At 41.0% G+C, this 25,852-nt stretch overlaps 1 protein-coding gene across 4 annotated transcripts; it reads left to right on the top strand.

The window, feature by feature from the left end:
• The first annotated feature begins 452 nt into the window (after nucleotides 1-452).
• On the top strand, nucleotides 453-25,384 carry NDUFAF6 (NADH:ubiquinone oxidoreductase complex assembly factor 6). 4 transcript variants are annotated; one of them, XM_058668616.1, is made up of 9 exons: nucleotides 453-673; nucleotides 3,805-3,904; nucleotides 4,594-4,716; nucleotides 6,808-6,864; nucleotides 10,800-10,902; nucleotides 13,679-13,812; nucleotides 16,978-17,079; nucleotides 20,979-21,035; nucleotides 25,235-25,384. In XM_058668616.1, the coding sequence occupies exons 1-9, from the start codon at nucleotides 477-479 to the stop codon at nucleotides 25,361-25,363; spliced, it is 1,002 nt and encodes a 333-aa protein (XP_058524599.1). In that variant the 5' UTR covers nucleotides 453-476; the 3' UTR covers nucleotides 25,364-25,384. The 4 variants fall into 4 exon arrangements, with proteins under 4 accessions (XP_058524599.1, XP_058524596.1, XP_058524597.1 ...); XM_058668613.1 differs by having other exon boundaries at nucleotides 3,805-3,908; XM_058668614.1 differs by lacking the exon at nucleotides 453-673 and having other exon boundaries at nucleotides 3,803-3,908.
• The last annotated feature ends 468 nt before the right edge of the window (nucleotides 25,385-25,852 follow it).

Genomic DNA, 25,852 nt, shown 5'->3' with positions numbered 1-25,852 from the left:
ATCCAAGAGCAGGTCATCCTCCACAGTCTCTGGGAACACAGGATGGTTGGCGAGTGGTCACCAGACCTGGGCATCCAGGTAAAGGACATTTTCAGCAATCTGTGGGACAGTCCTTCTGGGGAAGGTTGTTGGTGTCAAGAGGAACAGGGCAAGGTTTTTTGCGCGCTGACCAGGGATGTGATACACAGGACAGCCTCAGAAGCGTACACCCATCTGGAATCGTCTGTGGATGGACAGGAGCAAAACAGAACTCAAAGACAGCCTAGTCCAATTTCGGCAAGAATTTCCTGAAACTCACAAAGTCTTTGAGCACGGCGGCCGCCCACGGTCCAGAGCGCCACAGCGACACCTGGCTCTCCTCACAGAGAAGCTTCCCTCGAACGCAGCCTTCTCGGCAGAAAGGCGGACGCGGCGCCCGGCGGGGGCGTGGCTACGCACAGCCGGCGCGGGGTCGGAGGGCGCGCGGTGTCGGCATCATGGCGGCCTCCCGGCTGGGCTGTCTCTGGGTGTCCTCGCGGCTCGGTGGCCTTGGCCTGGGCCGCCGACGGTCACCCCGAGATCTAGGCGCGCGCGTGCGTCGGCTCCCCGGGCCAGCCGTGTCGGGGCGGAACGTGGCGGTGGCCAGCGGAGCGGGCGCTTCAGGCTCTGAGCACTACTGCCTGGAGCTGCTGCGGTGAGCGCCTGCGGCCGGGAGGAGGAAAGGAGGCAGCTGGCACCTGCACGGGGACCGCGAAATTGTGGCAGATGCACCCCCTAGTCCTGCCCTTGCCCGTCACTGTGCCTGGTACCTAACCTGATTCAGCGTTATTTGCATGCCTAGCTTCTTTTTATTCATATAACGGCGAGCAACAGTTTAGTGGCAAAAGCAGTCCTATGGGTCTGGCACTAAGCAAAGTACAATTAATTTATTTCATTCTCGTTATCTCCTGTTTAGGGTCGTGAAGAAGAAAACATAAAAAAGAGTAACTTAGTATAAGGTCTGGCACTGAAAGAGCAGAGTCATGGAAGTCATGACTGACTTATTGAATAGGCAAGAAAATGGGGTTTTACATAGATTCGGGAACTTGCTTGAGATTCCCTAGAATATTCTGGAAGCAGAAGGCATGAAGTCCCGTTTAGTTGGTCTGTGTATAGTCCTAGGAAGACCTGTCACATGAGAGTTGCTGCTTAATCCTGCGTGGGGGACGATGGTTTCGGACCTGGCACCCTTCCTTGTGAGCTGTGGTCTCAGCTCTCGGTGTTCTGGAGCCCAGACTCCTGAGAGAAGTATTAGAGAACTTGCCTACCCTAGATTTCATCAAGAGAATAACACTGGAGTTTGAAAATACAATTTTAGTGAAACGTGACAGGCAGCATTAACTTCAGTGTTTTTAGTCACCTCTTCAAAATTGTGTTCCCTCCGCTGCCTTATTTGTTTCTTATCTGAGACGCTAGGTAGCAATAGCAGGAATCATGACTGGGACAGCGCAGTGGGTGAAGCCACTCACGATGGAAGAACCTTTTGGAGGCCCTTCTGCTCTGCTTACAGTCCAGCTGTCTGGCAGTAGGTGTCTGGGAAGGCAGCAGTTGATGACCAAGTACTTGGGGTCCCTGCCCTCCCTGCCATCTGTATGGAAAACCAGGTTATGGGGTACCTGGCTCTGATGAGAACAAATTCTGTGGAGGTTTGGAGGTGTAACAGCGGATGGAAGATCTCTCTGCCTCCCTCTTTGTTGCTTTCAAAATATTTTTTTTTCTGAAAAAAAAAAAAAAAAACCCTGTAGAATTCACTGTTAAAACGTTGTACTGGTGGTGGGGGTTGGGGAAAGGAGTTAAAGCTTTATTGGAAAGGTAGGGCAAAGAGAGAGACATCTTCCATCTGCTGATTCACTTTCCAAATGATTGCAAGAGCTGGGCTGGCCAGGTGGAAGCCAGGAACTTGGGGTTCTTCCCTGTGGGTGGCAGGGACAGGACCTAAGTACTTGAGCCATCATCAGCTGATTTCCAGTCTAGTTAGAGCTGGATTGAAAGTGGAGCAGCTAGTATCTTACCTGCAGACTGTTTGGAATGTCAGCATTTCAGGGGTGGTTTAACCAACTGAATCAAATTTTTTTTACATATTTTAAAGTTGTTATTTTTTGATGATAAAAAGTTCAAGTTACCACCCATATTTATTCATATTCAGAAATTTCTTAGGTGTTTGCCTACTGATAGTCTATGGATCTGCAAGTATGTGATGCCTCCACACAGCTCCATAAATTGAAGAATAATTAGTAATGAATACAGTATGGGCAGACAACTTCAGTACTGTGTAAATTTCATGTTTCTAACTTTATTGCACTTCAAAATTCAAGCATTTATGGAAAATTTTTGCCAGAATCTGATAGTTATCACATGATGATCAGTAAAAATTACATCATGTCAAGAAACATCATATCAAGAGACATTGTACTGATTGGCAACTTTTTCATTCTCTTTCCATTTATTTATTTACTTATGCTAGTAAGAGCTCCTGTTACAAACTATCATATTCTTTTGTGCTACAGTCTAGAAAGCCAGTTTCTACTTTTGATAAGTTCTCTCTATTCCTCAAATGCTTTGTTACTTTCTATTCTAGAAGATATTCCAAGGAGCCATAATTTCCTTTAGTGGAGAATGGTTTTAGGAACCAGATGTAAGAGCTAGGTGTGTTCACTGATTTAGTGAGTATAAGGAGAATCCATGCTTCTAAACTCTTCAAATAGTTGCTTCTAGAGAATAGAGTGCACACACATACCCCTATCTATGTTATCTGTGTCTTAGGCTTATATCTTTAGTGTTAATGACAGTGAATTCATGCCAATACTTGCGTGAATTAATTTTCTAACCTTGATTTCTACTTTTGTATCTTATTTGAGTTGTTACTACAACCAAAGTTGAAGGGTCTTTCTTCCCTTGGAGCCTCTCCTGTCACTATGGCAGGAGACCTCTCTCTCATTCTGTTTTAAATAACTCTTGCTTTGCATACTGAAGAGGAAAAAAAAAAGTATTTCTGAAATAAAGTAAATACTACATAAGTAAAATAAATTTCATATTGTAGTGGAATAGGTATCAGTGTTGGGCCTGTTCTTAAGCTTCATTATTTTTAGTTCATTTTTAAAAGGTTTGTTTATTTTTTTTATTGGAAAGGAAGATTTTACAGAGAGAAGGAGAGACAGAGAAGGATCTTCCATCTGTTGGTTCACTCCCCAAGTGGCTGCCACGGCCAGGGCTGGGCTGATTTGAAGCCAGGAGGCAGGAGCTTCTTCTGGGTCTCCCATGTGGGTGCGGGGTCCCAAGACTTTGGGCTGTCCTTAGCTGCTTTCCCAGGTCACAAGCAGGAAACTGGATGGAAAGTGGAGCATCTGGGATATGAACCTGTGCCTGTATGGGATCCCGGCACATGTGAGGCAAGTTTAGCCACTAGACTACTGCATCGGGCCCTTTATTTAACTATTTAGAAAGATTTACTTATTTATCTGAAAGACAGAGTGAAGGAGAGGGGGAGAGGAAGAGACAGAGAAATCTTCCATCTGATGGTTAATTTCCCAAAGGGCTGCAGTAGCTGAAGGTGGGTGGTTCTGGAGCCCGGAGCCAGGAGTTTCTGTGGATACAGGGACCCAAGCACTTGGGTTACCCACTGCTTTCCCGGTTCTGTTAGCGGGGAGCTAGGTCAGAAGTACAGCAGCTACAACTCAAATCAGTATGCATGTGGCATACCCTATGCCACAGTGCTAGCTCCCAGTTAATTTTGGTTAATATTTTTTGTGAAAAGTAACTTTTTTTGTTCATTTGTTTCTGTTGTAGGAAACGAGATTATGAAGGTTATTTGTGCTCCCTGCTGCTCCCTGCAAAATCCCGAAGCTCTGCTTTTGCACTGAGGGCCTTCAATGTGGAGCTGGCTCAGGCTGGTATTAAAATACCTTAAAACAATCTTTGCGGAATTGTTCTGTAATGTGTTTATTTCTGAAATTAGATAGATACAGTTGTAATTTGTATGTTAGGTATGTTTAAGGTCTCTTCTGGTGATTTCTTGGTAATTATTTAGGCCTAATAGTATAAGGCCAACAATAAAACTAACTGATGAATTTAATATTTCTAGAAATGCTGTTCTGGAGTTTTTTACTTCTTTTTCTGAGATGTCCATGAAATTATGCAGTTAATATTGTAAAGCACTTACTTTTTTTTTTTTAAGAAACATGTAATCTCCCACCCACATGGGAGATTTAAGTTGAATTTCTGACTCTGACTTGAGTTTGGCTCTGCTCAGACTGGGCATTTGGGTAGGGGGACAGAAGGGAGTGGGTAATCTCTCACTGTTTCTTTACCTCTCTCTGCCTTTCAAATAAATAGGTAAGATTAATTATTAAAAAGTTAAAAATAAAAATTACTTAGTTTATTTTAAAATATGTATGTTATAATGCATCTGTGGTATACAGTTCTCTTGGTTCTGAAAAATGTAGTTATGTATTCATTAACATAGTCATGGTATAGAACAGATCTATTGACCTGTTTCCTTAAAATACTAATTCCTTACAAATACTAATTTTTTGAGTGAACAATGCATTTGTTAAAGTTTTTAAAACTTATTTACAGGTTAAGGACTCAGTCTCTGAGAAAGCAATTGGACTGATGCGAATGCAGTTTTGGAAAAAAGCTGTTGAAGATATATTCCATGACAATCCACCACCTCAACCTGTGGCCATTGAGCTGTGGAAGGTAAGTAAACAAACAAAAGCAAAACTACAGTGTTACTTTTAAGTTCTAGGAGCCCCACCATCCTTTGATTTTTTTTCATTTTTTTATTATATTTTTGACCATCCTTTGATTTTTAACAAGCGAGGAGAGAAGGTAAGAGAGAGAGAGATCCCTTCTGGTTCACTCCCCAAATGCCTACACCCAGCAGCTGCCTGGGTCTGGGCCAGCACCAGAGGCAGGAAATGGAAATGCAGTCCAGACCTCCAGTGTGGGAGACAGGGTCCCATCCTTGAACTTTCATTGCTGCCTTCCAGCTCACATTGGAGCTTGCAGCCAAACCAGGGACTTCGATTTGGGAGATGACGATGTCTTAATCACTCGACTCAATAAACTCTTTCCCCCAAGTTTTCTTTCTCATAGGTCAGTTTGGATGGTGATGATGGTGAATCTTTTCTGAAACTATTCTCAAGCTCATGGGATGGTCAGATCTATGTTTGTTAAGACAGAAGAATTTGAAATCATCCACTGATAATTTGTACAGGCTTTCCATGTACTTCCTTATGAAAGAAAAAGAGAAGACTCATTTCTTTATATGATGTTGCTTGTCTATTTTGATGCAATGGCAAGTAAAATTTTCTATTGTGTCTGCCCAGTAGCTTGTCCTACCAGTATTTTAACCAAGACCCTGGGCTATAGAACAGCGTGTATATTTGTGGATTTGTTCTCATCATTGTCTAAGCACAAATCTATAACTATCCTGTCTAGTTTGATAGAATTGCCTATTTGTTGCTGAATTTTAGGTATTAAAGAATAGAAACCTCTAGGTTAAGAGTGTTATTTGTATAGCTAGGTGTGTATAATAAGTGGTTTTATATTAAAACAGCTATATGTTCTCTCATTCAAAAACTGTCCTTGTTTGGAAGTGTGCTAAAGTATGAATGGAGAAGGGGAATTGGTACCTTTTGTTTCTGATCGCTGCCCAATTTGTAATGTGAAGAGTGCCAGGAGAGGGTGTCTGTGCTAGGAGCCATCCTCAGATAGACCTGACAGTGGCACGCCTCTTCTCAGGTCTGCGTACCAGCAGAGACAGGTGCATTTTCTGGGTCCCAGATTGACTTCACAGACCACCCTAGTAAAGGTGCAAAGTCACAACCCCTGCCCCTCGTGCTGGGGACTGCCTGAACTGAAAAACTTGACGAAGCTATAAGTATGATATTAGTGGTTTAACACTACTGCACTTCAAGAACTTGACCTAGATGACTCACTGTAAAATTTCTCTAAATTCCAGAAACTCTGTTTTTCTATTATTTTATACAAGGATGCGGCTATACCGAAGATTTATGTTAACACTTGCATTGAAGGCTATGGCTTTTGTCAGGAAATGCATTAAAAGATAGGAATAAACCTACTTAACCCTAACCACTCTCTCCTTGATTTCTGTTAATCAGAAGTCGCATCTGAATTAGAGAATCTTTGAACATATGCTGATTTAGAGTTTTAACTTTGTCCAGTTTTAATTGCTGCTTAACTTTTTCTGATCAGTGCCAGCTAACTTTTTAATGTAATCAGTGTTAAAAGCTAAAATGAATATTTGAAACAGAAAGGTAGTCTTTAGAGCAATTTTTATTAAAGATTATTTTTATTGGAAAGGCAGAAGTACAGAGAAGAGGGACAGAGAGAAAGGTCTTCTATCCACTGGTTTACTCTCCAAATGGTTGCAGTGGCTGCAGCTGCACCAGGAGCTTCTGTGTCTCCTGGGTTGGGCCTGGTTAGTACTTGGATGGGACTCATAAATAATTTTTAAAAACTTGTGAAATAAAAAAAGTCAACATGATTACACAATAGAGTAACTCAATATCTAATTCTTTGTTTTTATTTGAAAGTGAAGCCATTAAATTACTTGTGTACAAGGGGAAAAAGGACCAAAAGATTGGTGGAAAAATACCAGAAATATAATCTTTATATGGAAATGTTTTCTATATTTCTTCAACACAGCTGTCTGTATCATGATGAGTGATTATAATGTGCCCTAATTTAATTTATATTTTGTTTGTTTAGGTCTTCAGAAATAATTTCTAGCATTTTCTAAAAATTTTCAATACTTTTTTTTAGGCTGTCAAAAGACATAATCTGACTAAAAGATGGCTTATGAATATCATTGATGAAAGAGTAAGTTGAAATTGTTTAAATCGTAAGTAGCTTTTAATTTTATTCTGTAAGCCAATTCTTCAGGAAAAAAAAAAGTCCTATTATGTCTGTTTATATTCTGGAAGGCAGAAGCATCTCAAATACAACCCCACTCTTTGAGATTTTTAATCAAATGTTTATACTTATACAAAGGCATAAAAAATTCTGTAATGTACTTTCAAGTGTCTGAAACTCATGATTTGTTACCAACACACATCCAGTCTTGTTTCATCTTGTTTCTTCTCTTTACACTGATCACCATTGGATTATTTTTAAGTGAATTTCAGACACCATATATTTTATCTGCAAATACATGAGTACCTTAAAAGATAAAGACTTTAAAAATTACTAAAAGTTTCTTAATCAGATCAAATTCTTGAGTGATCATATACATACCTTAATGTACTCCCAGTATTTGGACCTATATCCAAACAGTAGAGGAAATAAATTCTGGCAGTTGCAGTGAACAGAATTCTGTACAGAATTGTTAGAGAATCAGGTCTAGCCAAGCCTGCAAGTTGCTATGTACCCTTGCCTAACTTGTATAATCCTAATGTACTAGGCCAGCATCCTCATTGTGCTGGTATCATATACTGTTGAATTATAAGTTACTTAATCTATGCATAAATAATCTGTTAATAATCATAGGCTATCATGCATAGTAAGACAAAAAGAAAGAAATGACTTTACTATTAAAAGAGAATTGCTCTTGGGCCCGGCGGCGTGGCCTAGCGGCTAAAAGTCCTCGCCTTGAACGCCCCGGGATCCCATATGAGCGCCGGTTCTAATCCCGGCAGCTCTACTTCCCATCCAGCTCCCTGCTTGTGGCCTGGGAAAGCAGTCGAGGACGGCCCAATGCATTGGGACCCTGCACCCGCGTGGGAGACCCGGAAGAGGTTCCAGGTTCCCGGCTTCGGATCGGCGCACACCGGCCCGTTGCGGCTCACTTAGGGAGTGAATCATCAGACGGAAGATCTTCCTCTCTGTCTCTCCTCTCTGTATATCTGACTTTGTAATAAAAATAAAATCTTTAAAAAAAAAAAAAAAGAGAATTGCTCAGTTGGCTTACAGGTTGAATTAGCACCAAGGAAATAATATACATTTTTTTGGTTTCTTTTTTTACAGGGTAAACAAAATAAGAGTTGAAAATGAAGACACTTATTTTGTTAAATAAGACATAACATTTGGCATTTGAAGGAAGGGATATTTAAAAATAAAGGGCTGCAGTCAAATACTGATCTCTATATTAAATGTGATCCCTATCAGAATTCCAGCTTATTTGCTTAAACTTAGAAATTGGTCATAAAACTCATGTGGAAATAGAAGGGATACAGAATAGCTAAAACAATCTTGACAGTGATTAAAACTGTTGGAGGACTCACATATCCTGAGTTTGAAACTTAACTACAATATTGGTGCAGGACACATATATAGAAGTGAGAGTTCAGAAATCAACTCATATACTTAGAGTCTGTTGAGTGGTAGGGGTGTCAAGAAAATCAATAGATAGAAAATAGACTTTTCCCAAATAGCTGTTACATATATTCAAAGAAATAAATTTGAAACCCTACATCACACCATATATGAAAATTAATTCAAGTCAGATTAAAAATTTTGAGTATAAGAGCCCCAACTGTAAAACCTTAGGAGAAAGCAAAGGCATAGGTCTTTGTGACTGTCCAGGTTTGGGAACATCTGACACATATGACCCATGGACTCATTTGGTCTGGGCCTGCCAAGGCAACTGCAGGCAGGATGAATTCAGTAAATCTGTAGCAGGCTGTACGTTGATAACTTTGTTTGGCCTGTCAGTGATGTTGTAAATGTCCAAACAGCTTTGCAAAAGAAACGCTTTTAGGTAATGGTTTCGTGAATAGGATACCAAGGCACATGTAGGAAAAGAAAAATTGGATTTCATCACTATTAAAAGCTTCATGTGGCTAAACAGGCTAATCCTTTATCTACAAGCACCGGTATCCCCTATGGACACTGGTTCTAGTCCAGCTGCTCAATTTTTAATCCAGCCTCTTGCTCACGGCCTGGGAAAGCAGCAGAGGATGGCCCAAGTTTTTGGGACCCTGCACACGTGTGGGAGACTCAGAGAAAGCTCCTGTTTCCTGGCTTCATATTAGCTCAGCTCCCCCGTTGCAACCATTTAGGGAGTGAACCAGTGGACAGATGATCTTACTCTGTCTCTGCTTTTCTCTGTATATCTGCCTTTGCAATAAAAATAAAGAAATCTTTAATAAAAGACCAAAAGCAAACAAATGAAAAAACCAAAAGTTTCAAGAAGATGAAAATCCATAAAATGGGAGAAAAGCTTTGCCAAATGCATATCTACTAAGAAACTAATGTCTAAACTATATAAGAAATTATTACAATTCAGCCATAAAAAGACAACCAACTTAAAATGGGCGAAAGATTTGAGAAGATATTGCTCCAGAGAAGACAAAAGAATGACCTATAAGTAGCTGAATAAAAATACTCAACATTTTTTATTAGAGAAGTGCAAATCAAAACTATGAATTTTTTAAGAAAAGAAAAATAGTTGGTGAAAATGGAGAAATTGAAGTACTTCATGCATTTCTTTTAGAAATATGAAATGGTATGGTTTCTTTTTTAAAAAAACAACCTGACAGTTGTTTTAAAAACTTAAACAGAGTTAACCTTTAAAAAAAAGTTTTATTTATTCTGAGCCGAGTCGATCTAAAGCTTCTTCTGGGTCTCCCATGTGGGTGCAGGGTCCCAAGGCTTTGTGCCGTCCTTCACTGCTTTCCCAGGTCACAAGCAGGAAATTGGAAGGGAAGTGGAGCAGCTGGGACACCAACCAGTGCTATATGGAATCCTGGTAATTGGAGGCGGAGGATTAGCCAGTTGAGCTATCACACCAGGTCCATAGAGTTATCTTTTATGCAGCAGTTTCACTCCTGGGTTTATATCCAAGGGAAATGGAAGCATACATCCTTACAGAACTTACACGGATGTTTCAAGCAGTGTCGCTCATAGTAGCCTAAGTAGGAAGGAGTCATAGTCTGTTAATGGTTAGACAAAATGTGGTATATCAGTACAGTGGAATGTTAGTCACAGTATGTCCAATTTAAAACAATGATGTATGTACTCCATGGCTGTTCAAACATGGGTGAACTTTTAACCATGCTATTGAAAGAAGTGAGACACAAGAAGCTACCTATTCTATGACTTTCCTAAAGACTAACTAACTTATTTTATCTGAAAGACAGAGTTACAGAGATAGCCAGGGAGGCAGAGAGAGAGAGGTCTTCATCGCTGGTTCACTCCTCTAATGGCCATGGCAGACAGGGTTGGACCAGGCCAAAGCCAGGAGCCTGGAAATTAGAAATCCATTCAGGTCTGGGTTTTTTTTTTTGTTTGTTTATTTGTTTGTTTTAATCAAATGCCCAGAATATACCAATCCATGACTATAGAAAGTAGATGAGTAGTTTGCTGAGGCTGACAAGAAGGAAATGAGAAACGGCCACTTAATATGTGCAAGATTTCCTTTTTTTCCTCCTTAAATACTCATTTATTTATTTAAAAGGCAGACTTTACAGAGAGAAAGCTCTTCCCCATGCTGGTTCACTCCCTAAATGGTTGCAACAGCTGGATCTGGGTCAGGCCAGAGCCAGGAGCCAGTAGCTTCTGGCTCTCCCACGTGGGTGCGGGGGCCCAAGGACATGGGCAATCTTCAGCTACTTTCCCGGGCCATTAGCAGGGAGCTGGGTCAAAAGTAGAGCAGCTGGGCCTCCCAACTGGAGCACATGTGGGATGCTGTTGTCATGGGTAGTGGCTCAACCTACTAAACTACAAAGCTGGCCACTGTTATTTAGTGGTTTAGGGGGGAAAAAGCCTTTTGTTTATGAAATGTTGAGTTTAACAAACTATTTGTATCTACTTTGTAGGAAAAAAATTTGGATGACAAAGCATATCGGAATATCCAGGAACTAGAGAACTATGCTGAAAACACCCAGAGCACTCTTCTTTATTTGACTCTAGAAACATTGGGTAAGTTATTTTCTGTCTCATGCTTCTCCAGTGAAACACTTTTCAGATTTCTCTCTTTCAAACCTGGCATTTACAGGTTTAGCACTGAAGTTTTTCTTTGTAGAGGAAAAGGTTGTGTTTAATAAGGAAAAGACTCTGTCTTTCTGTCTTTCCTTGATCCGAATCCTCAGTCTCTCGGAAAAGAATACTTGGGTTACCTCATGGGAATGCAGTGGTTAGTCATGTCATGGCTATGAGTGACATGACCTCTTTACTACATCACTTCTTTTTTCTTAATTTTTAAAATTATTTTTAAATTTTTATTTTAGGCCCGACACGTGGTGTAGTGGTTAAAGTCCTTACCTTGAATGGGCGCTGGTTCTAATCCCGGCAGCCCTGCTTCCCATCCAGCTCCCTGGCTTCGGATTGGCTCAGCACCGGCTGTTGCGGCCGCTTGGGGAGTGAATCATCGGGTGGATGATCTTCCTCTCTGTCTCTCCTCCTTTCTGTATATCCGCCTTTCCAATAAAAATAAATAATAAATCTTAAAAAATTTTTTTTTTTGAAAGGCAGAGAGTAAAGAGAGGGAGAGACAGAGAGAGAGAGATCTTCCATCTGCTGATTCACTCCGTAAATGGGCTGCAACAGCCAGAGCTGAGCCAGTCTGAAGCCAGGAACCAGGAGCTCCTTCAAGGTCTCCCACGTGTATGCAGGGTCCCAAGATCCCGGGCCATGTATTATTGCTTTCCCAGGCCACAAGCAGGGAGCAGGGTAAGAAGTGGCGCAGCTAGGATATCAACCAGAGCTCATTTGGGATACTGACACTGCAGGCATAAGCTTTACTATACCAGGGTGGCAGCCCCAGCATTATTATTATTTTTAAAGATTTATCTCTTTTATTTGAATCTCAGAGAGAAAGAGAGACAGACAGAATTTTTCATCTGTACGCTTCCTCCCCAAATGGCCACAACAGCCAGAAATGAGCTGATCTGTAGCCAGGAGTTTCTTCCAGGCCTTCCAAGTGGATGCAGCGGGCTGAGGACTTGAGCCATTCTCTGCTGCTTTCTCAGGCCATTTGCAGGGAGCTGGATCAATAGTGGAACGGCCAGGACCCAAACTGGCTCCAGAGACGTCTCTGGAGATGTTGACTCTGGAGACGAATGGTTAGTGTGCTACACCATCACACTGACTCCATTACATTTCTTAACAATTTGGAAGTTTTAGAGCCTTACTCTTCCTTTCCTTTCAGTAATGCTCTTCGTGTTCTTGTTTGTTTTGTTTTGTTTTTAAAGTGGAAGGAATAAAACAACTTGCATAAAAGTTTTTACAAGAAAGCTATTCAACCCCAGGACATATCATCTTACTTGAAGATAATGTATTTTTATGTCACCGTACAAGAATAATGCAACTGTGTATAATGTTTCCCAAGCCTAGTCTGCACACACCGCTAGTGACATGCCTGCTGCACCCATGAAAGGTGGCACCAAAGAGCGGAGTGTTTACAAAGCCTACACTGCAAAGCCTACACGTTGTGGACACTATCCTAAGGAAAAGAAATTCAAGACTTTTCCATGATAGCTGATTAAAATCTTCTAAATGTGTTCTTGGTGTGATATAATCTGAGAGAAATGCTTTTTTTCTTTTCTTTATTTTTGTTTAAGGTTCATTTACTTTTATTTGAAAGAGCTACAGAGAGAGAAGAGAGATTCAGAGGAAGACCTTCCATCTGCTGGCTCACTACCCAAATGGCCTCTGTGATCAGTGCTGGGCCAGGCTGAAGCCAGGAGCCAGGAGCTTTATCCAGGTCTTCTACATGCATGGCAGGGACCCATGCACTTGGCTCGTCCTCTACTGCTTTCCCAGGCCATTAGCAGAGAGTGGATCAGAAGTGGAGTATCTAGGGTGTGAACTGGTGCAAAGAAAGTGACTTAACTCACTATGCTACAACACAAGCCCCTAAAGGGGAGCTCTTTTATTTAAAAGGTTGGGATTTGGGGCTGACATATTGGCCTAGCTGGCTAATCCTCTGCTTTGCATTGCTGGCATCCCATATGCGCACTGATTCAAGTGTGGGCACTTCACTTCCCATTCAGCTCTATACTTATAACCTCAGAAAGCAGTAGAGGATGGTCCAAGTCTTGGACCCCTTGCACCTATGTGAGAAAGTGGAAGAAGCGCCTGGCTCCTGGATTTAGATTGGATCCTGGGTTTAGTTTGAATGCACATCAGTTTTAAAATAGTAATACTTGGGGCCTGTGCTGTGGTGTAGTAGGTTAAGACAATGATTTGGTGCCAGCATCCTATCTGGGTGCTGGTTCAAGTCTAGGCTGCTCCACTTCCTAACCAGCTCTCTGTTTATGGCCTGGGTAAGCAGTGGAGGATGGTGTGAGTCCTGCACCGATGTGAGAGATCTGGAAGTAGCTCCTGGCTGGTGGCTTTGGATCAGCTCTAGTTCAGCCAGTGAGGCCATTTGCATAGTGAACTATTAGATGGAAGACCTCTCTCTCTGCTTCTCTCTATAATGATGACTTTCAAATTTAAAAAAAAAAAAAAAAAAAAAAAAAAAAAATATATATATATATATATATATATATATTGAGGTTCAGCAATCCGTTAGTTCAGGTGAATGATCAACATGTCCTTCAGCCCAGTTTTTCCCTCATCCATCCTGGTTTTCAGCTAGAATGCTCAGGGTAAACAAATGCCTACTTATATGATTTCTTTGTGGTTTCTTTTGATTTGCTGTGCACTTGAAGAGAGTTGAATTGCCCCCATTGTCTGATCTCTAAAATCATAGGTGTAAAGGATCTTCATGCAGATCACGCCGCAAGTCACATTGGAAAAGCGCAAGGCATTGTCACTTGCCTGCGAGCCACGCCCTACCACGTCAGCAGAAGAAAGGTGTTTCTCCCCATGGATATCTGCATGCTGGTGAGGCTGCCCTTTGTGCTGTCAGGTAGTTTACCTCGGGACTAAGGGGAGGGAAGTTAGCTCCTGGTTTTCTTCTTCTTCTGTTCCAGTAAATGCTTTGAAATGAGTACATTAAGCTTCTTGGAAACATGGCTTTTCATTTTGCCTTCGATTTCTGAAGTCAGAACCTTATCTGCAGCTACCAAGTTATTTCTCGTGTTCAGCTCACCTGTTCTTCATTTTTTCATTTTGTTTTGTATCTATTAGAAGTATGTTGTTCATAAGAACTCATGCTTTCATTATGATATTCAATATTACCTATTGTTTTAAATTTCTGTATGTTTAGGATTTTAAAATTTTTGTTATTTTGATTTATGACACAGTTTAATAGGCACTAGGGTCTCTCCTCCTGCTCCCTAAGTTCTCTCACCACTCCACTGATTTTCCCTCCAGTTTTACAGTTGGTGTTTTACGTAAACTTTCACAAGTCCATCATGCTGCCACTGAGATGTTTCCCAACAATGTAGGCAAGGACAATGTCAGAGAGTCCAACATCAGGACATTATCAGCCATTTCGCTGTGCGTCCATCCTTGCACTGCATGCATGGAGATATACTTCTCTGTTTCCTCCTATGAACATATTAATTTCCATTATACTTCCATTATGCATCCCTTTAAATACAGAGCCAATGTACACAGTTTGCCACAGGGAGGAAAAAATAATAGACCTTCATCCACATAAAATTAATGAACATGTGGTATCAGTGTGATGGTAGGGTGGTGAAAAAGAGTGTCAAGAATCTTCCTGTAAGAGAATCAAGACGGCAGAATAGGGTAAGGACACGTTTAAATGGACGGAAAAACATTTAATCAGGATGAAGTAGAGAGGACATATTCCAGGAAACAGGAAAGGACAGAATAACAGCAGAGGGGTACCTGGAGACTGACAGACACAGGAAAGCAGAGGACACAATGGTGTGGTGTTGCAATGACTCATACTACAGTGGGATTCAGCTAATGGCAATCTGAACTCCACCAGCAGTCGGAACTCTACCAGCAACCAGGTGGGAAGGGACTTTCACTGGCAGCTTGGGAGGTAAACCCAGACGAAGAACTGTCCGTCCTGCTGGTCCGTTTGATTTGACCAGGAGCAGAGACAGAGCAGCAGATCCCAGACGGGCAGTGCGAGAACAGGGTGGATTTCACAGCCCAGTCAGCCCCCTAGAGCCGAATTGTTAATTTCTTTTTTCTCCCTGATGTTGATTTTGTTTTGTGGCTTTTCATTTAAGGGGATGTATAGTAGCTGTGTAATGGAGACTGTCATATCTAGTAACATGTTATTCAACTTCATGGCATTGTAAATTTCTATTTTTCTTTCTATTGTTGATTTTGTATTACGATTTTTCATTTAAGGGGATGTACAGTAAGTTTGAAATGGAGACTAACATCCAGATGTGAGGATACAATGTAGTATGCATTTCTGCTTCCAGACAAAGATGGACTTACAATGAAACTGTTCACTATATCCTGACCATAGGATGCTGGACTCTGCCATTGTCCATGCCCTTAGAGATGGACATATGACTGTGTATGAAGAACTATATTTTAGTAATGATATAGAGGAACTAGGTGGGGGGGGGGAGGGAATTGGGGAGGGGATAAGAGAAATGCCAGAAGCCTGTGGAACTGCATCATAACATGATAATAATAATAATAAAATGTAAAAAAATAAAAGAATCTTCCTGTAGGAATAGATTCCAGCTTATGTCCCATGTGGCACTAATGAGAGTACAGTAAGGACTAGATCATTGTTACTTATGGGCAATAGCAATTACAGTGATAAAAGGGACATAACAGTCTCAGGTGATTTCAGGCAGTCTCTCATGGATGGTGGATTAATGAATTACATCACAAAATCGTATTACAAAAAGTACAAATAACTAGGAAGTGCAAAATGGTAAAATCCACAAGTAAAATTCTTAGATTTGACATAATTTTGCTGTAAATTGAAATAGGGAAGAGCCGTTCCCTGAGATGATGTACAAAGCTTCCCCTAGCCATGTTAGCATTGAGCCTCATCAAGGCATAATCTCTTACAGTTAGATATATTAGATATATGTTTACCTGCATTTTCATTTGCAAAAATGCTTTCTGTTGATTTTCCTTGATTCCTGGAATTCTGTTCTCTGTTACATCCTTTGATTGTGGGGTTATATGTGTTTGTTTATTCTGTTTGTTCTTGTTTTGTGTTTTTAATGGCTGTTATATTAGAGCAAACATTTAATATCTGATCTCTTGGGGTTGGCTCATTTTGCTTAGCATAATAGTCTCCACTTCAGCCCATTTGGCCACAAGCAATTGTATTTTTTTTCAGTAGCCAAGCAGTATTCCATAGTGTAGGTGAACCAGTTTCTTTATCCAGTCCTCTGTTAAAGGGCTTTTAGGTTGCTCCATGTGTTTACGATTATTGATTGTGCTGCAGGGAACATAGGGGTGCATGTTGCTTTCTCATGTATCAGGTCTTTTGGATATATTCCTAGAAGTGCAGTTGCTGGGTCATATGGTAGATCGATTTTCAGTTGCCTGAATATTCTCCATACTGATTTCCATAGTGGCTGCACCAACCTGCAATCCCACCAGCAATAGAGCAACCTTGCCAACAGGTGTTATTGGTAGTTTTTTTGTATGTGGGCCATTCTCACTGGAGTTAAATGAAACCTCAGTATTGTTTTTATTTGAATTTCCCTTATTGCCAGGGATCTTGAGCATTTTTTCGTAGCCACTTGGATTTGTTCCTTTGAAAATTGTCCGTTTCTCTTACCCATTTCTTGACTTTTTTGTTTGTTGTTATGGTTGTTCTGGAGTTCTTTGTATATTCTGGATTTTAGTCCCTTGTCTCATATGTAGTGTGCAAAGATTTTTTTCCATTCTGTTGTTTGCTTTTTTACTTTGTTAATTATTTCCTTTGGTGTGCAGAAGCTTCTTAGCTTAATGTAGTTATGTTTAGGTTTTTTTTTTTTTTTTTTTTGCTCAAAGTCCCCTTGTATAGGAGTGTGCACACACACATACACATATGTACACTTCAGAAGAGCAAAAAAAAGTCACTGTACTGTACATGCTGTCAGCTATTTTCTTGAGTTAAATTAGTTATTAGTGTCCTAATATGATGTGTATTTTTCCACGCAGCACGGTGTTTCGCAAGAGGATGTTCTACGGAGGAGCCAAGATCAGAATGTGAGAGATGTGATATATGACATTGCCAGCCAGGCACACTTGCACTTAAAGCATGTGAGTAGCCCCTCTCTGCCCAGTCACTTAGGACACTGTCCTTTCTGATCATGGCCATCCGTAGGGTATACTTGTGGCGTTCTTGGCTTGGCCACCTTTGTTCCATGTTTCAGTTGATTTTTGGTAGATTTTTCCAAAGAACTTAAAGGCCCCATTTCTCTTCCTCCACATGAGTGCTCGCTTTTCTGGGTAAATCTAGCCCGAGCTATCCCAGGGGGCTGCTATGCCCCATTCATACCAGCCCTTTCCCCTCTCAGTACAGGGAGTCTCTGCCTTGCGCCATGGGCCTTTATTTCCTGCTTTCTGTTCTCTCTCCCGTCCTTGCCATAGTCACTGCTTAGTTATCATTAGAAAGATCTTTTGTGGCCACTTTTTCCAAACTCACACCCTCCCATGTGCACATACACGCACACTAGTCTCTCACATGAGTCTACCCTTACTTATATAAGTACTTTTCACTACCTGATGTATTAAGGACTTGTTTACTGCCTTCCTCTTCATGGAATTTGATTTTGCTTGGTTCTGTGCTGTACTCTTGAACATCTGAAGTGCCTGTTACATGATAGGCATTCATTTACTTATTAAATAAATTAGTAAGCAGATTATAATTTTTTAATTAATTTTTTTCATTTTTAAAAAATTATTTGCAATTCAGACTAACAGGGAGAGAGAGAAAGATATTGCATCTGCTGCTCTCCTCAACAAGTACTGGCAATAGCTGGGGTTGGACCAGGTTGAAGCCAGGGGCTGGGAACTCCAGCCAGGGTCTCCGATGGCTATTGTGGGAACATAAGCACCCGAGCCATCATCTGCTACCTTCCAGGGTGTGACTAGCAGGAAATTGGAATCAGAAACTGAGCTGGGATTGAACTGAGGCTCCTGAATGTGGCAAGTGAGCATCCCAAGTGGGATCTTAACCAGTACACCAAATCCTCTTCTCCAAATTGTACACTTTAAAAAACGATTGTGTTCTAAACATTTATATATGAAAGTCAGAGTTACATGGTGGTATGACAGGCTAATTCTCTGCCTGGCATCCCATGTGGGCACAGGTTCGTGTCTCAGAGCAGTTTGATCCAGCTCCTTGCTAATGGCCTAGAGAAGCAGTGGAGGATGATCCAAGGCCTTGGACTTTTGCACCGATGTGGGAGACTAGGGAGAAGCTCCTGGCTCCCAGCTTTGGATCAGCTCAGCTCTGGCTATTGTGGCCATTTGAAGAGTGAATCAGTGGATGGAAAATTTTCTCTTTGTCTCCCCCTCTCTCTCTAACTCTGATTTTCAAGTAAAAATCAATAAATCTTAGAAAGAATGAGATGAAAGAGTTACAGAGAGAGATAGAGCAATCTTCCATGCTTTAGTTATTCCCCAGATGGTTCTGACGGCCAGTGCTGAGCCATACTGAAGCAAGGAGCTTCATCCATATCACCATGTGGGTGGTAGGACCCAAGCACTTGTGTCATCTGCTTTTCCCAGGCTATTTGATAGAAGGGAGCTAGATCAGAATGGAGTAGCTGGGACATGAACTGGTGGGATGCTGGCATTGCAGGCATCAGCTTTATCTGCTACACCACAGTGCCAGCCCCAAAACTGTAAACTTTTTGTTTTTAGATTTATTTATTTTTATTTGAAATGCAGAGTTACCAAGAAAAGGAGAGACATACAGCAATCTCCCATCTGCTGCTTCATACCCCAAATGGCTGCAGTTGTCAGAGCTGAGCTGATACAAACCCAGGAGTCTGGAGTCTCCTTCAGGTTCACTATGTGGGTGCAAGGATCCAAGAACTTGAGCCATCCTCTGCTGCCTTCCCAGTCCATAAACAAGGAGCTGGATTGGAAATGGAGCAGCCCATGTGGGATGTTGGCACCGAAAGCCCAGCCTAGTATTCCACAGTGCCAACCCCAAATTATAAAGTTTTCTGAGGTCAAAGTCTCATCTTAAATTCCTTTTGAACTTCTTCAAGAATGTGACATAGTTCTCTGCCTGACAGAGGTACTGAAAAAATACATGAAACTTTAGCTGAGAAGTTACAACTAACAGAGTTCAGATTAGGACTTAGGAGACTGCCGAGTAGTGGAAGCCAGAATGCCCTCCCCTGTGGGGATCCTGGGTAGTCCCTGTTGATGCACATGTACTACATCTAAGAAATACATGTTCCCAAGCCTCACTCCCTGGGAATTGTATAGTAAAGCTGGTTGGGAGTTAATATTTCCAAGTGATTTTATTCAAGTAAGATTGATTTGAAGCAGTGGATTGAATGAAGAATGTATATGTTCTGGAGGCTTCTGAGAGATAGAAGAACTTGGTGGGTGAAGTGAGGGAGTAAACTCTGACCAGGATCCTGACCTTAATCCTAGTCCTGCCCCTTACTAAGTGAGGATTATAGTAGCACTGACTCAAAGGGTTATTTGCATAGATGAATTAACATATTTAAAAGGGTATACACTGATACCTGGCCCATAGTAAATGAATTGCAAGTTAACTCCATCATCATCTTGATCCAGTAAAATGATGGTAATGGCATGACACAGTGGGATACTCTGGCAGTAGTGTTTTCAGAGTTTGGAGGTTGAGGGGATCATAAGATGTTTATTTAGGTGTGGAGAAAAGTCTTATTTGGAGAGTATAAATGTTTTTTATATGTATGTATGTATACCATCTGGCTCCCAGGCACCTCCCTGCTATACACACACTGAAATAGAATTCACTAGACTTGAGACCTGGGATTTTGTCACAAATCCAAACAGCTAAAGCTGAAGGGTACACAAAAAGTTCATAGATATGATAGTGCCATTCAGAGATTCTAGGAAAAAAATCACACAGTGATATGCCTGATGCCGATCTATAGACTAGCTGCTGGACATGATTGAATTTGAGGGACTATGTGACATCTAGGAAGATGCACTTTGAAAAAATGAAATCCTGACTTTCAAAGATCAACCAGAGATCATAGATTAGGAGTCGTCCGCTTGGACCTGCGGTTAAAGGTCTTAATGTGGATAATGTTGCTCAAGGGGGTGTGCTTCTGGGTAAGAGGACCAGGTGCAGAAATTTGAGACCTACCTTCATTTAGCAGGTATAAGAAAAAGGAATCCTTTAGTAGAAAGAAGCTGGAAAGAATGACCATTGAGCTGAGAATTGGTATCTTGAAAACCAAAAGAGAAAATTCCAAGGAAGAGAAATGTCAGTGTTTTACAGATTGGAGAGGAAAGGTGATCTTAGGCAGCCAGGGGTAGCACCAGAGTACAGTGGTTGAAAGAGAGGCAGGAGTAGAGGCAGTGAGCATGTGCTCCTCAGGTGTAAGGGAAACTGTAAATGAGGACGCAGAGGGTGGTGGGTTCTGCCCAGGGCAGCAGGGAGTTAGGGTGGCTCAGTGAGCTTAGTCAGGTTGCGAAGGTCTTTGAACTGTTGTGAACAGTTGAGAATTGATCTACCAAGGAGTCAAGCTAAAGAAAGTAGAAATGAAATGATAACATAAGGGCATTCATTTGGCTGACTCGTGTAGGATCAGGAAGCATATAGGCAGGAAGATCACGGAGGAGGATCTTATGATCTTATGATCTTATGTCCATCTCAACATCTGTTCCTGCGCAAGTGCTGGGACTTGTTAATCCAAGCATTTATTTGTTTGTTTTTTACTATAGAGCTGGAGGATCAAAGGTATTTGGAAAATGCCAAGGCTAATAATCCATAATGAAGAATAGAATCTTAAATATGGTTATTTTTAATTTTCCTGAGTCTTGGGCTTAGGAAACTAAAATCCAGAGAAAAGCTGTTTCCTTGGAGTTTAGAGAGACTGTAGTTGTGTTAAACCATGGGTGTTGCTTTGTGTTTACTTTCAGGGAGAGTGTGTTTATTTGTAGAACTATTTCAGACTGGTTTCCTTTTCTCTTCCTTTTAGGCTAGATCCTTCCACAGAAGCGTTCCTGTGAAAGCCTTTCCTGCCTTTCTTCAGACGGTAAGTAGATTAACAGAGGAGGATGTGATTAGTCAAACAGATGTGTATGATCTGATCTTTTTTTGTCTTTTATAAAGTTCCCAGAACATTCCTTGAATTCAGAGTCTGCGTTTATTTCCCTCCCTTACGGTGGGCTTGCTAGCTGTGTGATGTATTTTCTTGGGCCTTGCTGTGCTTCCCAGAGGAGGAGGAACTGCATTGTTTTTAGCACAGGCTGCAGCCCAACTGCATTAATGTGAATCTGCCTTACCCCGTGCTGGCCATGGGACTTAGGTTCTCCTTCCTTCCTTCCTTCTTTCCCTCCTTCCTTCCCCCTTCCTCCCTCCCTCCCTTCTGCCTTCCCTCCTTCCTTCCTTTTTAAGATTTATTGATTTTTACTTGAAAGGCAGAATTATAGAGACAGAGATAGAGACAGAAAGAGGGGGGAGGGAGGTCTTCCTGCTTGATGGTTTACTCCCTAATAGTCGCAGTGGCTGGAACTAGGCCAGTCCAAACCCAGGTGCCAGAAGCTTCTTCTAGGTCTCCCATTGGTGCAGAAGCCCAAGAACTTAAGCCATCCTCCCTTGCCTTCCCAGGCTGTTAGCAGAGCTGGGGCAGGAGTGGAACAGCTAGGACATGAACCCATGCCCATATGGGATGCCAGCGCTGCAGGTGGAAGCTTAACCTGATAGACCACGGTACAAACCCCAGTCATTGCAGCCACTTTGGGAGTGAACCAGCAGACGGAAGATCTTCTCTATCTCTCCTCCTCTCTGTATATCTGACTTTCCAAAAAAAAAAAAAATATATATATATATATATATATATATAAATCTTTAAAAAAAGAATCATCTACTTATTTTATTCAAAGAAAAAGTTTTACAGTTCCAAAATTATTTGAAAGTGACTAACCTAGGCATAGTATGGCTTTTATCATAACAGAGTTTTAAGAATTTATATTCATCAATTGTCATGTCCTTAAGAATTTCTGTTTCCTTAAACAATTTATTTCCCACTAGCCAAAGTTTGTTTTGAACCAAATCCTGATTTGTATATATCTAGTTGAACTCTGTTTAATTTTGAGGTCATGTTCTTCTAGCTGTAAAAGCACTACATTCTCATAAAGATTTGAACAATACAAAAAGAGAATTGGAAGAAAATAACTATCACAAAGATAACTGTTTATTCTGTAATTTAAAAATTTTTAAATGAAGTCACACTTTTTATATTAGTTTCCTGTTTATCAAGCATTTTACTGCATGATTAAAAATTTTACAGGGCCAGAGTCATGGCATAGTAGGTATGCTTCCACCTTCGGTGCTGGCATCTGATATGGGCACTAGTTCAAGTCCCGGCTGCTCTACTTCCAGTCCAGCTCCCTGCTTGTGGCCTGGGAAAGCAGTGGAGGAACCTGTGAACCCACATGGGAGGCCTAGAGGAAGCTTCTGGGTTCAGGGTTCAGATCAGCTCAGCTAGAGGCATTGCAGCCATTTAGGGAGTGAACCAGCGGATAGAAAAAGTAAATAAATTTTATTTTAAAATTTTATAAATACAATACTAAATGACTGTATAACATTGTGTCATGTGTCTGTAGCTTAATTTCATTAATGATTCCTTATCATGTAATAATAACTGTTAAAGTTAATGGAATAGAATTCTTGTACAAAATTGATTATAACAGTAAGTGGTAAAAAGCACGCAAAGGGACATCATGAATTAATTGAACTCCTTCATCCTTTTTGTGAAGATTTATTTGGAAGGCAGTTACAGAGAGAGGGAAAGATGAGATCTTCCATCTGCTGGTTCACTCCCCAAATGGCTGCAATGACCTGAGCTGGATCAGGCCAAAGGTAGTAGTCTGAAACTCCAACCAGATCTCCCACTTGGGTGGCAGGGGTCCACGCGCCTGGGCCGTCTTCCCCACTTTCCCACATTAGCAGGGAGCTGGATTAGGGACTTGTATGGGTTGCTGGTATTGCAGGTGGTGACTACTGCCTCACAATGCCCATCCAGACAGCTCCCTCTTTACAAAGAGAGAGACAGAACTATGAAAGTACACTAAAACAGTAGAATATTTATTACACATACATGAATATATAGATGGATATAGATACTTAGAAAACCAACCATAGTAAACCACTCCAGGAGCAAGGCCTCTGTTAAGTTGCATTTCTGTGTTGTCTGCATCCCACCCCCTGCCTCTGCCTTCCTCTTGCAGACAGATATCCTAAACTTTGGATTCATTGTTCTATAGTGTTCTAAAATGATATGTTAGTTTTGTTTAGGAGCTTTATGTAAAGATGAATCATTTCTATGTGTCTTATGGGACACATACACATTCTTAATGTTTCTAAGACTTGGACATGTTACTGCAACTGCCTATATATAATGTACTTCTGTTTCACTGTAATTTTTCATTGTATGAACAATTAAATTGTTTTGTTCAATAATTTATAGTTCTGGTTTTTTTTTTGTTTTTTGGTGGGTTTTTTTGTTTGTTTTTTTTTTTTTTTTTTTTTTGCTAACAAAGTAGGAGTAACATTTGGCACAGTGGTTAAGACACTGCTTGATGGGCTTGGCAGTGTGGCCTGGTGGCTAAGGTCCTCGCCTTGATCCCATATGGCTGCTGGTTCTAATCCCGGCAGCTCCACTTCCTCTCTATCTCTCCTCCTCTCAGTATATCTGACTTTGTAATGAAAATAAAATAAATCTTAAAAAAAAAAAAAAAAAAGACACTGCTTGAGATAATCATGTACCATATTGGAGTGCCTGGGTTTGAGTCCCAGCTTTGTTTCTGACTCTAGCTTTCTGAAAATGCACAGCATATTTGGGCCCCTGTACCCATGTGGGAGGAGACCCAGTTTGAGCTCGTGGCTGCTGGCCTCAGCCTGGCCCAGCCTTGACTGTTTGAGGGCATTTGGGGAGTGAACAAATCAGCAGATGGAAGATCTTTCTCTGTTAGTCTTTGTCTCTACCTCTTTGCCTTTCGACTAAAATAAAAATGAAAAAATGAGAAACAGCAGCACACATTCCTGCACATAATATCTTTTGCACTGATGAATAAATTTAGGGTTTTAATAAATAGGTACTGAGTTTGTCTACTCATATATTTGTAATTTTATGGTAGAAACTTCTGTGAGAAGGTATGATACTTGTTTTCTTTTTTCTCATCCATCCTTATGTCCACATCTCCAGTCTTAATTCAGCCTCCTCTCTGCACCCCACCGCATTCTTTGCTGTAGAACTCTAGGGGGCGCCACGCATGTGCTGTGAAATGCAAAACTGTTAACCTGTTAAGTAAGAAAATTAATAACCAAAAATTTGTAATCTAATAAGTAAAAATCTGTAAATTAATAAAATAGCTGAGAACAAAAAGTACTATGCATTGTCAGTGTTTTCCTCCTGTGCCTATTCTTACAACTTTGAGAAGTCCTACGTGATGGCAAAAGCATGGGGTGATACTTAGGGGGCCCTCTGATTATTCTCCCCAAGGTGCAAATTGAAAAGGCAGATTTATAGAGAGGACAGACAGAGAGAAAGATCTTCCATTCATTGGCTCACTCTCCAAGTGGCTGCAGTGGCAAGAGCTGAGCCAATCTGCAGCCAGGAGCCAGGGCTTCCAAGTCTCCCATGTGGGTGCAGCATCCCAAGGCTTTGGGCCGTCCCTACTGCTTTCCCAAGCCACAAGCAGGGAGCTGGGTGGGAAGTGAAGCGGCCAGGACATGAACTAGTGTCTATATGAGATCCTGGTGCATACAAGGCAAGGATTTAGCCACTGAGCCATCATGCTGAGCCCCACAAAAAGCAATTTTTAAAACAGCACAAGCTCCCTCTTGTGGCACACTGTGTTTGGCAGTGATAGTGGCCGGGGGCGGGGGGGGGGGGGGGTTGTTTTCTCTGATTGAAACATCCTTTCTGTATTCCACAGAATCTAGAGATAAGTCAGACAAACATAATTAGCCTTTGTATTGTGACAAGAACATTTTGTATTATAAGCAGAAAAGGCTTGTTTTCTTTAGTAGTCACTTTGGTTTTTCTGAGCCTCATAGAAACTAATCAAATGTCTTCATTTTCTCTTTTAAAATTATTACTTGAATTCTTAATAAGTAGAAGACCATTTCAGGGAAACTAAAATAGCCTTAATATTTGTTATTACTCTTAGGTTTCCTTTAAAAATTTGATCATTATATGACCTAGTGACCACTATTTTCTTTTTCCAGGTTTCTCTAGAGGATTATTTAAAGAAAATTCAGCAAGTAGATTTTGATATATTCCACCCATCTTTACAGCAGAAGAATGCATTACTTCCATTGTCTTTATACATTCATTCATGGAGAAAAACATATTAAAATAATTTTCATAACAACTGATGTTCTTCTAATATGTTACTTTTTAAAAAAATATACCAGCTAGGATTTTTGTTTAGAAATTATAGAACATTTACTTAGCGAGAAAAAAGTTTGCTGAATGGGGAATGTGTAGCTGGCAAAACCCCCCTGACATTGCTGTGGGAGCAGGCTGCCAGGACTCTAAAGGATTGTTTGTAGCACTAGTTATGTCAGAGCCCCAGGAAGGAGCAGGGAGAGGGACTGTCCTCCTCTCTCCCTGTTGGAAGGAGGCTCTAGTTAGCACTGGGGTTTATTACACACTAACTAACCAAAGTTCAAGATGTTCAGTACAGCTGAAAAATGTATTTGTTTTGGAATCTCAAATGGTAAAGTTAGCATCTAAGGAGTATCAGTCACCATGTTGAGAACACAAGAGTCCTAACATTGCATGTTTACAACTGTGTGTGAAAGTTTATTCATGATAAATGACTTACTGGGCCAGCCATCACC

The sequence above is a fragment of the Ochotona princeps genome, chromosome 9 (genome assembly GCF_030435755.1).
Source record: "Ochotona princeps isolate mOchPri1 chromosome 9, mOchPri1.hap1, whole genome shotgun sequence".
Lineage (NCBI taxonomy): Eukaryota > Metazoa > Chordata > Mammalia > Lagomorpha > Ochotonidae > Ochotona > Ochotona princeps.
Note: the sequence above shows the minus strand (reverse complement) of the source record. Positions and strands in the feature narration are given on the sequence as shown.